At 41.6% G+C, this 14040-nt stretch overlaps 1 protein-coding gene across 1 annotated transcript in view; it reads right to left on the minus strand.

Moving 5' to 3' along the window:
• The window catches only part of ablim3 (actin binding LIM protein family, member 3), a gene marked incomplete at its 5' end in the record, with an annotated part of 53106 nt that overhangs the window by 4052 nt on the left and 35014 nt on the right, over positions 1-14040 (minus strand). The window contains 11 exons of the mRNA XM_080034964.1: positions 99-154; positions 559-588; positions 2314-2482; positions 2657-2727; positions 3804-3935; positions 8930-9025; positions 10205-10331; positions 10753-10782; positions 11303-11467; positions 13405-13476; positions 13818-13876. Coding sequence (XP_079891090.1) covers positions 99-154; positions 559-588; positions 2314-2482; positions 2657-2727; positions 3804-3935; positions 8930-9025; positions 10205-10331; positions 10753-10782; positions 11303-11467; positions 13405-13476; positions 13818-13876 — 1007 coding nt within the window. The remainder of the gene's footprint in view (positions 1-98; positions 155-558; positions 589-2313; positions 2483-2656; positions 2728-3803; positions 3936-8929; positions 9026-10204; positions 10332-10752; positions 10783-11302; positions 11468-13404; positions 13477-13817; positions 13877-14040) is intronic.

Consider the following 14040-nt stretch of genomic DNA (forward strand, 5'->3'; position numbering starts at 1 on the left):
ATTTTGAACCTGAAAAGGAGCATACATGTGACCGTTAAAGTCTAACAGATGTATCACAGCTAGTTATTCAATGTTGTGTCTTGTTTACTGTGTCTCACCCTCTGGATGCCGTTGCGTCCATATCCCGGTAGTGAGGCAGACTTGCATACAAAATCTTTAAAGGCAGAAAAACAGTAGGCTGGTAAGATATTACCTCAGTCCCGCAGCAACAGTTGCTTCAAACATTTTTAAAATTATTTTCACATAGTTTGACACGTTGAAATCATAAATAAAATAAAAATATGTGCCAGGTCATTTCCAGAAGAGGGCGCCTGTGATCAACCAAAGAAAAATCCCCAAAATTCCAGCTGTGTGCATATAATACTGGAGCTTTGTTCATGTAAGGTCACTGAATACACCATAACACACATCAGTCATGGCCCAATGTTTCTACCCACATTCTACATATAAACAATAAAAAAAAAACAGCTACAATTCTAAAACCACAAACTGAGGTGGGCTGATTTAAGCTATACTCCTTTCAGAATATCAAGTAAATAGAAACATTAAAAAACTCACCACTGTCAGCGCCGAACTGAGACCTGAGAGCTGTAAAATACAAAGACATCGTAGCGTTACATGACATCATCCTTTAATGCAAAACATTCTGCAGCATTTCCCAATCTGCCCCGCTTTCAAAATGTTGATGAAATTGAAAATATTCAGGGTAAAAATTTGCTGTATAGATTTGGGAGCCATCTTTGTAGTTTAGAGGCACAACAAAGAAACCCAAAAAAAAGGAGCAAGTTGTTGGGGTATAGCAGCGATCAAGCCCTGGGAGGAACACCAAAACATCAAAGGGCCAACGTGGCAGAAGGAGGCCAGGCAAACACACACACACACACACACACACACACACACACACACACACACACACACACACACACACACACACACACACACACACACACACACTGCATTGCTCCAGCATCTAATCGCACAACACAGCCCTGTATCGCTCACAAGCCTTTGTATGCCTTTCAACTGTGGCCAACACAATCCCGTTTTCAGTGGTGTGTCCCCCCCAACCTTCCCCATCATAGAACCAGCTTTAATAAGAGATCTTACTTAGCTCATAAATAAACCAGGATATGGGACAACTAGCTGTGTGAAAGAGAGAGAGAGAGAGACACACATAGATGGATGGATAGATACAGAGAGAGAGAGAGAGAGAGAGAGACCGGAACAGGCACTCAGACTGAAGAGGAGGATGGTGAAAAAGAGATGGAGCCAATGATTGAAAAAGAAGCAGAAATGGTGGGATGGAGAGGAAAACGGGGCTGATGTCCTACAGTCACAATACACTGTGTGACCAGCGGAGCTTGGTCGGTCCCTAAGAACAGAAACAACTGTGTGTGTGTGTGTGTGTGTGTGTGTGTGTGTGTGTGTGTGTGTGTGTGTGTGTGTAGCCTGGGGTCCCGGCCCGGTGACATCTGCCACACCTGCAGCTCGAGCGCTTTGCAATGTTCACAATGAGTGTGATCAGACAGATACACAACGCAACAATGACAGGGCCACATCTGCTGAATGCTGCTGCTGCTACTAGACCTACATACACAGCTGTTCATCTTTATCAACGTCCTTCCATCTCAATAAACCACCCAGCCTGCAGTAGCCATGACACCCCCGACCTGCATCCACCATCTCACTGCCCCAGGGTTCATACAGCTGTTTAAGTGTACAGTTAGTGTGCAGTTACCAGTAATTTACAAGCACGTTCAAGATACAAGTTCAATTTGGGAAGCTCCGTGGCACAGTGGGTAGAGACTGTACCACATAGGCTCAGTCAGTGTCAGAGCGGACCCGGGTTCGAATCCGACCCGTGAGCGTTTACTGCATGTCATCCCCTTCTATCTCCCCATTTACACTCTGCACTCTCTGCTCTTCAAATGTCTAATAAAGGTTAAAAAAAACACCTAAAAAAAGTATTCAAGACAAATAAATTGACTAACCCTAAGTGAACCTGGTCAATATGGAGACGGTAATGTGTTCAGATTTCAATCCTTGGAAAACACAAGATTTTAAAACCCAGCATTTTCCAAACTTCACAGACTCTGTAACCACACCTCAATGACAATAACAAAGTCAGGTTTATAGAAAGCCCCTTGTACAGTATATATGGTCACACTGGGACAAGAAACCCCGGCCGCATAGGAACAACCCCCCCCCCCCGATGTGCAGACGTTCATAAACTTGCAGTAAGTGTTATAAGGAGAGGGATAGACAAAGAGGGCTGTGCGTGTAGGGTGTGGGGGGGGCAGGGTGGAGCCTTACATCCGTTGACAGTGCTGTTGTGCAGCGTGCTAGCATAGCCTGTAGTGGTGAGCGTCTCCTTGCTCCCGCTATGAGAGTTCCTCCTGCTGCCCCAGGGGTCGTTGTCATAGGAACCGGATCGAGCTTTCATCTCCTCCTTGAGGATCAACCTCCCGATGCCACTCCCAATCTGAGAGAGGAAGAGAAGAACTCATCATTGAATGTACTGGTGAATGCAAGATGGAAGCAAATAAAGAAAAGTATGATAGTTCAGGTGCCATTATGCCACAACATTGTATTATTTATGGGTGTTTCTGAGTAAGTGAAAGAGAGAGAGGGAGAGAGAAAATAATGAAGCTCTTACTCTTTGAAGATTGTGACTCCAACTCTCTTCATCTCCTCCTGTCGAGAAGCGTCTCCGTGGCACGCGATAGGCTAAAAGAGAAAGACATAAAAGAGATTCCCCTTGTATGGATATAGAACTCAGAGAGGAACTCAGTAACAGAAGGAGGGGGTGGTGAATAAATATGACAACACCCAGAGTTACAAAAAAAGATCGTACTTCCATACTGTATCTGTGTGTGGTCCAGCAGAAAAATTAAACAAGAATGGAGCATCCTATGCAGCGTTCCATTTTTAAAGGAACGGTTGACATAAAAAAAAATAAAAAAAGATTGTTGCCTGACGCTGGAGTTCAAGACAAGGTGATAGAAACCATTCCTGTAACTTTGCGTGTATTTTTGAAGAAGAAAGGGGCAAAGGTCAATCATCGCTAATTAGCTTAGCTCAAATACTGGTAGTCAATGTAAAGTATCAGAAGTTAAAACTTTACAACATCAAGAAACACTCCTGTGTGCTTGTAGGGACTTTATATTACCTTTCAAATAAAACTGTTTATATACCACGCTATGTCGGCCTCCATATTATAATTTATTTATTTATAACCTCATTTTAGAATCAAATACATACAAGAAGGAAACGGCGCACTGCGCACGCACAAACCACCGTCAATGTGCTTGTCAGTAGGTCAACGGAATGTTTTTAAATGGATGTATTCTAAAATGACAAAGTCTAAATAGGGGAGAGTGGGGGCAGTTGTGCCAGTGCGGAAGTAGTGCCACCCCTTGTTTCTAGAAAACCATAGAAGAAATTGGAAATATGACCACATATTTAAGAAGAGCCATCCATTTGACTCATCCTGAAATATACATACATATCTTAGTTGGAGACATTACTGTCAAGGCCTCACTTTAAAGTCACTTTGAGTAAAAATTGGCACAACTCCCCCCACTCTCCCTTAGAGAGTGCAACATAACTTAAGACACGTTTTAAAAAGTACCTTCTGACTGTCGGCGGAGGCTGGCTGACTCTTCCCATTGACTACCAGTATTTGAGCTATGCTAACTAGCGATGAGCAGCCTTTGCCCATTTATTCTTTAGAAATGCACGAACAGTTAGAGGAATGTTTTTTTGAACTATTCCTTTAAACTGTCACTGTCACTATATCCTACCTCTGGGGGAGCTGGTGTATGGGTAGTAGTCACACTCTGACTGGGCGTACGGCTCAGGAGAGTATGTGGACAGTCTGGAGGATCTGAGGATGTCCTCACTGGTCCTGCTTTTGGCTGTGTCCACATGATTGTCTGTACAGAAAAGAATGGAAGTCAGGAGATAAGCAACATGGAATCATTCTTCTCGAGGAGGTAGAGAGAGACAGGACGTATTTTCCAAAAAATTTCAAACTAATACACATCTGGAAGACATCTGTCTGGATGTACAGGAGTGTGCTATGGAGGAAAATGTGTTAATAAATATCACAAAAATGAACAGCGAAGGGAGTACATTGATGCAGCCCGCCTATCCAGCACTCCTGTCGTCGGACGAACGTCAATATTTTAGTCAATTGCAACGATGATAAGGAAGCATCAAAGTTAGTTCAATTACTGCTCAGCCTGAAGCATGCGCTTTATCGAGTGCTGTGCGGCGATGCTATTGATGCCACTCTGCACTAAAGCACAAGTCAATGGGAGTCAATAGGAGGGACATGCAGTCTAATGACTGACACATCGCTCTACACTCTGTTAGCCATTAGCCATGCTAGGCCCCCGATCCATCATCCATTGAATTTCTATAGACATGACCAATGGCAAGACAAGCTCATCTTCAGGACACAAACACTTTCAGCTCGACGACAGCGGGAGACACCACACACACATGCACACGCACACACACATACACAACCACACACACACACACACACACACACACACACACACAAACACATGGATTCGGAGCAAGTTCTGACAGCAGATTAATACTATTGTCAGAGCAGATATGTATTCACACCGTAAGAGACACATATACTCGAGACACACACACACACACACACACACACACACACACACACACACACACACACACACATACATGTAATGTCTATCTACGAACTATATATGACTTAAACACTGAGAGGAGGGATACTTACAGTGGCAAGGTCGATGGGTAAGGTGGACCAGAAGGTGGAGGGGAGGTGAATAAAGAGGGATTGGATGCAATCATAAAAAGGTGAAAAGAAAAGGGGAAAGATTACTGGAGCGTCCCCAAAGCAGATGTGACAAAGTGAGAGCGTTGTTACCTTTAAGTAGCTCTAGTACCTATCCTCTTTTCTATACAGGTAGCAAATATGTTAAGTGAATAGTACATAACGGGCCTTTTGCTGCGCATAGCAACGCAACGTCACATGTGTCTGTCTTTGGGGCTTTGGATTGACATCAATCCTGTTTAGTGCTGTAACAAGGGGAAATAAGAATCAATAGCTGTCCAAGAAGACATAAAGTGGGAGAGGGATCAATATGACTGATGCTGAAGTGTGTGCTGATGAATGCCTGTGTTCTAAAACAAGGCAAGCTTAAAGGTGCGTTGAATTTGCTAGTTTCAGTAGATGCTTTTACATTATGGCCAGTGATGTACCAATGGTATAGCCGACGAACACAGAAGGGTTGTCTATTGACTTTTACACAGTTTACTTACCACACATCCCAACTCATACAATACAAGGGGAACATGCAGGACAAACAACAAAAAGATCAACTATCCTCCATCAAGTCATACCAAGTCCTGTGACTGAGCTTTTGTGTCCAGTATAACACAAGCGACAAGGGGATAGTGAATCTTTTTCTTATGAATGTGTACAGTGAAGCATGCTATGTTAGGTTGGCTGGAATACGTTTAAGTTTGAATGAATTGTCAGAAAGATGGCGAAAAAAGCATCTCATTTTGTTAGAAAAATACATTTTCCAATATTATTGATGTAATACTTATCGCATACTATTTACCTTTACTTTTATATAATTAACTAACAATCAATATATACGTAACTGTTAAGTTCATGATATTATCTAATCAAACAATTTACCTTTTAATATTTCTTGTTATAGCTACAGAGACAGGGATAGAAGGAAAGGCCCACATGACACATCTGTGGGAGAGGAATACCCTTGAGATAGAGTAGCATTTTCCCAGCACAGAGAGGTTTGTAGCTACTTAACAAAGGAACATTTAGGTTAAATGGTTTGATTAGATAATATCATGAACCTAACAGTCACGTACTATATATTGATTGTTAGTTAATTATATAAAAGTAAAGGTAAATATTATGTGATTAGTATTACATCAATAATATTGGAACATTTATTTTTCAGTTTCAACCAGACTAACTGCAGCAGACTTGAACGACAACATGAATCCACTCAATTGAGAAGTCAGCCTTCCGTCTAATACCTCTGTTTTCACCAAAAAACACAAACTGACACACAAACACACACAAAAGGGCACAACGGTTTTCTCTGGTTTGAAACAATTCCATTACAATAAAGGTGGGGTACGCGGATTGTGGAGGAGATATTCACTGATTTGACAAGAAGAAGTCATTTTGTCAACAAACATTCTCCAGAATTGCTGACCCCACCTTTAACACTCTCCTTAAAACACACACTGACGGCTGGTTGGCTTAGACTACAAATAAAATAGAAGTCTCCACGGCAAATATGGATTCCAGTTTTCCACTGCGCTGTTTGGTCCGTTGCTCTGTTCTATTCTGGTGACTTGTGTGTCCTCAGAGTCCCATGTACTCTCTACACTTGCTTGTCACGCCTGAGCAAACCTGCACTTCATTCAAGGTCTATCCAGCCCTGTTTGCAAGAACAAGAAACCCTCCCGCTGCACGCAGAAGCAGGACTCTGTGTGTGTGTGTGTGTGTGTGTGTGTGTGTGTGTGTGTGTGAGAGAGAGAGTGTTCATTGCTCTATTTGCATTCAGCTAATCACTAATGCATCTTCAATAGTCAAACTCAACTTTCTTTCACATTGTCACTCATTACAATCTTCCTTGTGTTGTTACTGATGGCTTCAATATCCATGATAACTGGAACATCAATAGTAATAAATCACAAGGGAAACATCAAAAGGTTGGTTTAAAAAAAACTACAAGCACATCATGACTACACTGACAGGCAGGCTAAGGCCAGGCTAAGGCCAGGCTAACTGCACTGTACCCGCTCTCTGATAGATGGGAGGCTTCCTGTAGATGTAGGGGTCGCCTGTGGCTGAGGAAAGAGAGAGAGAGACAGGAGATGGAGAGGTGAATCCAGTAAAGAAGGAAAGGATGTGGGTAGCCCTGCGTTCCAAATCACATACTCTTTCTTTTTTTCTATTCTACATACTACAGCTGACCATATAAATAATCTTAGTTAGCATGCAGTGTGCTACAATTGGGACATACTTTTTACTTACTCTTACTTAGTTCATCATAACATTGCACCTTGATCTTGCCTCTTGCTTATACAGTACATATCCGTTTCATCCCCAGTTGTTTTCCTATGGAGGCTCCGTCACTTCCGGTGCGCACAGGATTATGGGTCAGGATCGCCCAAATATCATGCTTATTATAACACTAAGAATCTCGAACCGGATGTAGTAGGGCATCTAGGTATTTTTAAGCATACTAAATCTGACCACAATAATTTAGACATCCTAAATCTTTTTTTTTCTACCATACTCAATAGCAGAAAGTATGGGGAATTGGAACGCAGGGCATGTGTTGGGATGATCGGAAGAGAAAGATGCAGAGCCAGGCTAGCCTGGTGAGACCAGCCTGACCATCTCGTGCAAGCTTCACATTTCGTTGCTCCTACAGATCAATCTGGACTTTCTCCAATCTCCGTGGGGAGGAGCCTGACACCATCTGTTACTAAAAGGCCGACCCTGATTGGTTCATGTAGTTATCAATCTAGCCTCCAGTCAGACCTGACCCTCCCAACTTTCCGCCCGTTAGTGAAAGGTAGCCCCTGATTGGTTCATCGTTGAACATGTGAGATATGGCTGGTCTTACAAGGCTAGATTGACGACTACATGAACCAATCAGAAGCTGCCTTCCACTAAGCCACTAAGATTTTTTTGGGGGGGGCGGGCTCCTCCCTGCGTAGATTGGAGAAAGGCCATTACTGATCTGTTGGAGAGAAACAAATGTGAAGCTCACAAAACCAGGCTGGTCCCAACAGGCTAGAGGTAGGGTGGTTGCAAAGGAGAGTAAAAAAAGGGTAAAGATTGCCAGAGCAAATATGTGTGGTATAAAAGTTACAACTCAAGTCACATTTTCCCACCAACACAAATGAAACTTCTGAATAATTTGTTTTACTGAAGAATGCTTGATGGAGTCTCTTCCCCCCACAGAATAGAAACCCTATTAGATTATGTATTATGTATTTCAATATACATTTGAACATATCGCGTATACATGTTAATTATATTTAACATTCATTACATTTCACATTGCACTACAGTTCCTATTATTTTAATGCCATGTACCATTTTTAATTGGCCTGCACTATATTTAAAAAAAAAATAATTCTCACATTGGAAATACTGCACGATATTAATAAGCACTAACACAGTCAATTAAAGTTGATAACATTTTCTAACAAACGTTAGTTGATGTGTCAACAATCCCATTCATTTATTGCATAACAAGCTTGAAATATAGCCGATCCTTCCCTTTCCTCCTTTATACAGGGCTGTGAAGGGGGCTCACCATCCTGACTAAGAAGCAATCTGAGGCTGCTGTTTTGAGTATCAATTGCAAACCCTTCTTGTAACAAAATGAATGAAAACCCATTAATGGAAAGCTGTGATGTAGACAGTTTTTTTTCTCTTTAAGCATATTCAATATAAATGGGGCAGATAATGTATTAACATTGAATTGATTCGAATTTGATTAATGTTAATATATACAAAATGAGGCGATCTATTTCACCTCTAGTAGTGAGTGGCCCTCCCCTTGGCATTATTTTTCAGTTTTTGGCCCTCAGTGAAAAAAGCTTGGACACCCCTGATGTATAGCGTTCTATCTCGACTAAATTTCATTTCATATCATTTTGCATTCTACTTTACATGTATATGGTGTACCTTTTTCTCTACACCTTTTTACCTGCACTGTGTCCTGTGCACTACTGTTGTGTTTATTTGTGTCTCAGGTCGGCGTGGCTCTCTTCCCTTGTGTGTGTCATTGTTTCTATATGACAAATAAACCACCTTGAATCTTGAGACATGGCAGATGAGCAAGTGAAGTGGAGTGAGTCCTACCTGGCACATGGAAATGTTTAGGGGGCTGGTTTGTGGTGGGTGTGCTTGGGCGCTCCTCTTGGCCGTAATAAGGGGAACTCCTGCCACTCTCAGAGCCTGCAGCCAGCCACAGCCAATCACACAGCAAAGGAAAACATGAGCATGAAGGGAAGGCTCATCCACACAGATTGAAAAATCAAACCTAGCCTAGAACACCATTCATTCCCAGCTGCAAAGTGACGTCGGATTAAGGCATGGGCCAATAATCGGATTCAGGGTTGTACCGCGGTTTGAATAAGTCGAGATTTATGAAAATGAAATGTTTGGGTTCAGCCGGAAATAAATGTATTGTTTTTTTACCCAGACATTTCACAATAAGACTTTTGAGAGCAGTAAAAAATACCATGATACCATAATACCATGAAATCTTTTTTTATTTTGGAAATCCTACCGGCCCATGCTTACATTGGATAACTTTTCTACATGTGTTATGACAAAGGTAATTGATTTGTCTTCATCTGACAGTAGTGTCAGTGTCAGTGCACATGTGTAAGAGTTGAATGAGATGTGAGTTAGGGGCTATTGCAGCATATGAGATAGCCATAACAACTAGTTGCAGTGAGAGACATTCTGTCTGACAGTATAAAGCGGTGAAATTCTTTCGGAAATATATAAATTTATTTTGCATGGAGTTAGATGAGATTGACACCTCTCTCTCGTCTGCAAGATAATGAAGGTGAACAACCAGTTGTTATCTTAGCTTAGCCTAACTAAAGAAACATAGGGAAAGGGTTAGTCTGGCTTTACCCAAATATGACAACATTGGCCTACAAACACCTCTAAACCTTACTTATGGAAACAAGCATATCAAATTCTATGTTGAACTGATGCTTTACAAGAGCTAACGTCAGCAGAATCATTTGAAAATGTATACGTTACTTAGTTCTGAAACTCCGCGAGTCATTCACTAAGCTTAAAATGCATTTTTTTTTTTTTTTTTTAAGATATTTTTTTGGCATCTTTATGCTTTGTTTGACAGTGCAGAGAGACAGAGGTGAAATGGGGCAGAGAGGGGAGTGACATGCAGAGAACGACCACGGGCGGGAATCGAACCCAGGTCTGCTGCTGGTCCCGGCCCGGGGGGTGGGGGGGACGCCCTACCAACTGAGCTAGGGGCGCCCCCTAAAGTGCATTTATTTTTTAAGCACAGCATGACCGACTGACATTTTTTGATTTTTTTCGATAGACAGTTGTTTAAAAGCAGACAACTAAAGGAGTGACTGTCATGTGACTCACCGGGGTAGCCATAGTGCTGTGGAGAGCGAGGCATGATGGGAGACATGCCCTGACGGCTGTACGTGGGCGAGTCCACATAACCCGGACTGGAGCAGCGCCTCTGCTTCATATCCACACTGTCAAAGTCCTGGATAACACACAACGTGAGACAATGAACTGAACTGATTACATTGATTTTTAGACATATCAATCAAAAATACAAAAAACGAAAAGCACGAAAAAAAACAATAACAATGGGTCAAATGATTTCACAAATAAGAAAAATGTAAAAGTATATTATATTATATTATATTATATTATATTATATTATATTATATTATATTATATTATATTATATTATATTATATTATATTATATTATATTATATTATATTATATTCCATTGATATGCCTGAAAAGGAGTAGGAAGAAGAATAAAAGGAAGGCGATGGATCGGAGACAGGTAGCTTATAATAAGGAAAGGTCGTCATGACAACAGTTGACCTGTCTGTCTGAACTGGCCTCATAGAGCTCTGGTACTGATGGCAGGAGGAGGAATAGAAAGCTTACCTGAGAGTAGGGAGAGAGGGTCCCAAGTGACTGAAGGATCAGGGGAGAGAGGAGAGTTAGTATGTACACTGTAGCTGAGCAAAACATAATATCTCACATTTTTTACAGGACCACAAGAAAAGACCCAGACAGTCCTTTCAAATTCAATCAAAAAACCCAACTCATTTGTAAGGGTTTCTGTAAAGGACAAAAAGGATGAATTCAATAATTCATTTATTTGGGTAAATTGAAAAGAGTTACAGTAGATGAGCAGATGGACCATACCATTCTCATGTCTGTCTTACTTTAGACACGGAGCAAGGTTAGCTGTTTCCCAATTAGCCCAAACAAAGCAATTAATGAAAAAAAAATTTTTTTGGGAGAGAACATTTTTTAGATAATGACTCCTACAAATACTCTATTACTGTTGTATACTATGTGTATCAGCAACTGACACTTAACAGCACAGTTCCATCTAGAAATCCAGACGTAGTGATTCTCCTGAGAACAGCCCAATGATGAGACTATTTGCTATAGGTTTGGAGTGTGGAGTGTGTATCAGTAGTAGTACCTCCCCATAGCAGTAAGTGTCTAGCCTGTCATCCTCAGTGTATCTGTGGTAGTAGGGCTGGTATGAGGAGGATATGAGGTCTGGCGGTTGGACCTCGTAAATGGCCTTGACCTTTGGCAGGGCGGCTAGGTCCTTATAACCTAGGATCTCATTCTTCACTCGGGCCTGGATAGAGGACACACACACACACATACACACCCACCAAGGACAAAAGCAATAACACCCAACATCAACCACCATGGATGATACACAGTAACAGTAAAATGGAAAAAGCTGATGAAGCACACACTATTACATGCACATGCGTGTGTGTGTGTGGGCTCTCATCAAAAATACACATGTGACCCAGCAGAAACTTGACTGCGGTGTAGGTTGTTGACCTTCAGAGGAGCTCAGCATGTGTGAGAAAGAGAGAGAGGGAGAGAGAGAGAGAGAGGACACAGTATGGACGACAAGCGTGCTTACACTGCATTTCTCCCTCATCCATCACCTTAAACAGAAAGGTCATTGATTATGAGAGGAGAGCGCAGAGTGGGGCAGGGCCGAGCAGAGACCCACCATGACATGCTAATACTGCCGACATGCAGCAACGTACACTCAGCACACTAGCCATGCAACACTGTGTGGGCACTGTTCCATCACTGGCAGAGAGGCCTTGTGGAACTGGTCCAACTCTGCAATACACAGTGACAACCTTCACATAAAGTGAGTATGTTCCCCTCCAAGCCTCCATATTTTTTATAAAGAACGGTTTATATATATATATATATATATATATATATATATATATATATATATATATATATATATATATATATATATATATATATATATATATATATATATATATATATATATTTCTTGGGTTAATGGACAACCAGGGACGACTGTGTGTTGATTTGCACATCAAATAATGTCTATAGCCCCTTCCACACATACACTGTGACTGAATTTATTTAGAGTGTATTAGGGTGAGCAGTACTGTATGTGTGAACACAAGTAGTATTAGTAGTATTTAGAATGTATCTTATGTAAATATTGTTTATGTTTATCTTATTTAACTCTATATTCTTTTATTTTATCGTTCCAACTGCACTGTGGGCCAGAGATAACCGCCAATTTGATTCTGATTTATGTCTTGCATATATCAGAACTGACAATAAAAGACTTTGACTTGACAAACGTCCCGATGATTGGACCCTGACTTTACACTAGCGGCCCCTTAGTCCTCAGTCCGGGTCAGCCTCATGTGAGTACAGAGCAGACACTTGTCCAGAGTGGGGGGGTTGGGCATATCAATGACGTAAATATCAGATCATATGAGTGGCTAGGGGGGGGGGGGGGGTCATTTTAAACAACAACTACGAAAATGTCACCACTAAGTAAGACTTGTTTTTATCAGGTGTAACACTAGCTAATTAGCACTAGACACATGGTAGAGCTGTCGATTGTTCTTGAATATTTTCATCTGGTCAAATTTGCAGCAAGTGCTCTACTTCTTCATCAGACCAACGGCAACCCAATTTTTCGAATTTTATTTCAGTTGGACGCATGGCGCACGGACGTATTGGGTCACAGGGAACAGTCTCATATACATTGTTATCAGGATGGGCGTCCTAGGTAGCGTGTTCACGTGCATTTGCATCCGTACCGCGCTAAAGCACACCTCTTCCAATCTTGCCAGGGCCAAGAAAGTGTACCGTGCTTGGGCACTCCAGGTACAAATGCCTAGTGTGAGTGCACCCTTAGATTCAGGAATTTGGTCATAAAAAAATTAGACAAATTCCAATTTTGACCAGACAATGACTCAACCTGAAAAGTCAATGGATCACCAAAGTCATTTCCTGACTTCTGTTTAACTCAAGAATCAAGAAGAATCAACTTGATTTTGTCATTGCACATGTATCAGAGCAACACCATTCTGTTTATTGACAGCTGAGGTTAAGACATGGACACATGAACAGGCTAAGGCAGTGAGCATTCAAGGCCTATGATTAGTGCTTGTGTTTCCGGTGGACTGGTTGTGCTTTCAGAATAAATTTGGTGGGTAGTAGTGGCAGCTAAAAAGTGACTTAAAGTTGCAAAAGTGAAAGGCTACTCACACATATAACCCTGCTAGGCGAGCCTATGGAGGAGCCCGGTGGAGAGATGGAGGCCTCGGACAGCCGTCTGTGCTGTGAGTTACAAACGGACAAAGGGAGAATAAAAGGGGGGCGGGGGGGGAGGGGGGGGGGGGGGGGTATGCACACGGTGAGGAAATGACAGTTTTCATTTTATTTTGACATTTCGTTAGCCTCATAGCATAATTGCCTAAATCATATTTACTCTATTCTACATCTACTCTACTCTACATCTACTCTATAACCCTTAGAATATGACTTAAGTAATTATGCTGTTAGCGAAAAGTAGATGTAGAGAAGACTAGATATAGAGTAAAAGCAGAGTAGAGTAAATATGATTTAGGCAATTATGCTATGAGGCTAACGATTTTAATTTTCAACACACAATCTCTCACCCTGAGTCTCCTCTCTGCCCTGGCGGCCTGTTTGCATAACGGGTGCCACACCTCGCATCCTGAGGAAGAGCCAGAAGAAGAGAGAAGACTGATTGACACAGCCTACTCCACAGTACGTGTACATCTATTTTCAACTTAGTGGCCATGATCATGCTCGTCATATTTGTATCACAGAGACATGTTTAATTAAAGTTAAGGTTATGTAGTCAACTTTTAACAGAAG

This window comes from Ammodytes marinus (genome assembly GCF_949987685.1).
Source record: "Ammodytes marinus genome assembly, chromosome: 10".
NCBI lineage: Eukaryota > Metazoa > Chordata > Actinopteri > Uranoscopiformes > Ammodytidae > Ammodytes > Ammodytes marinus.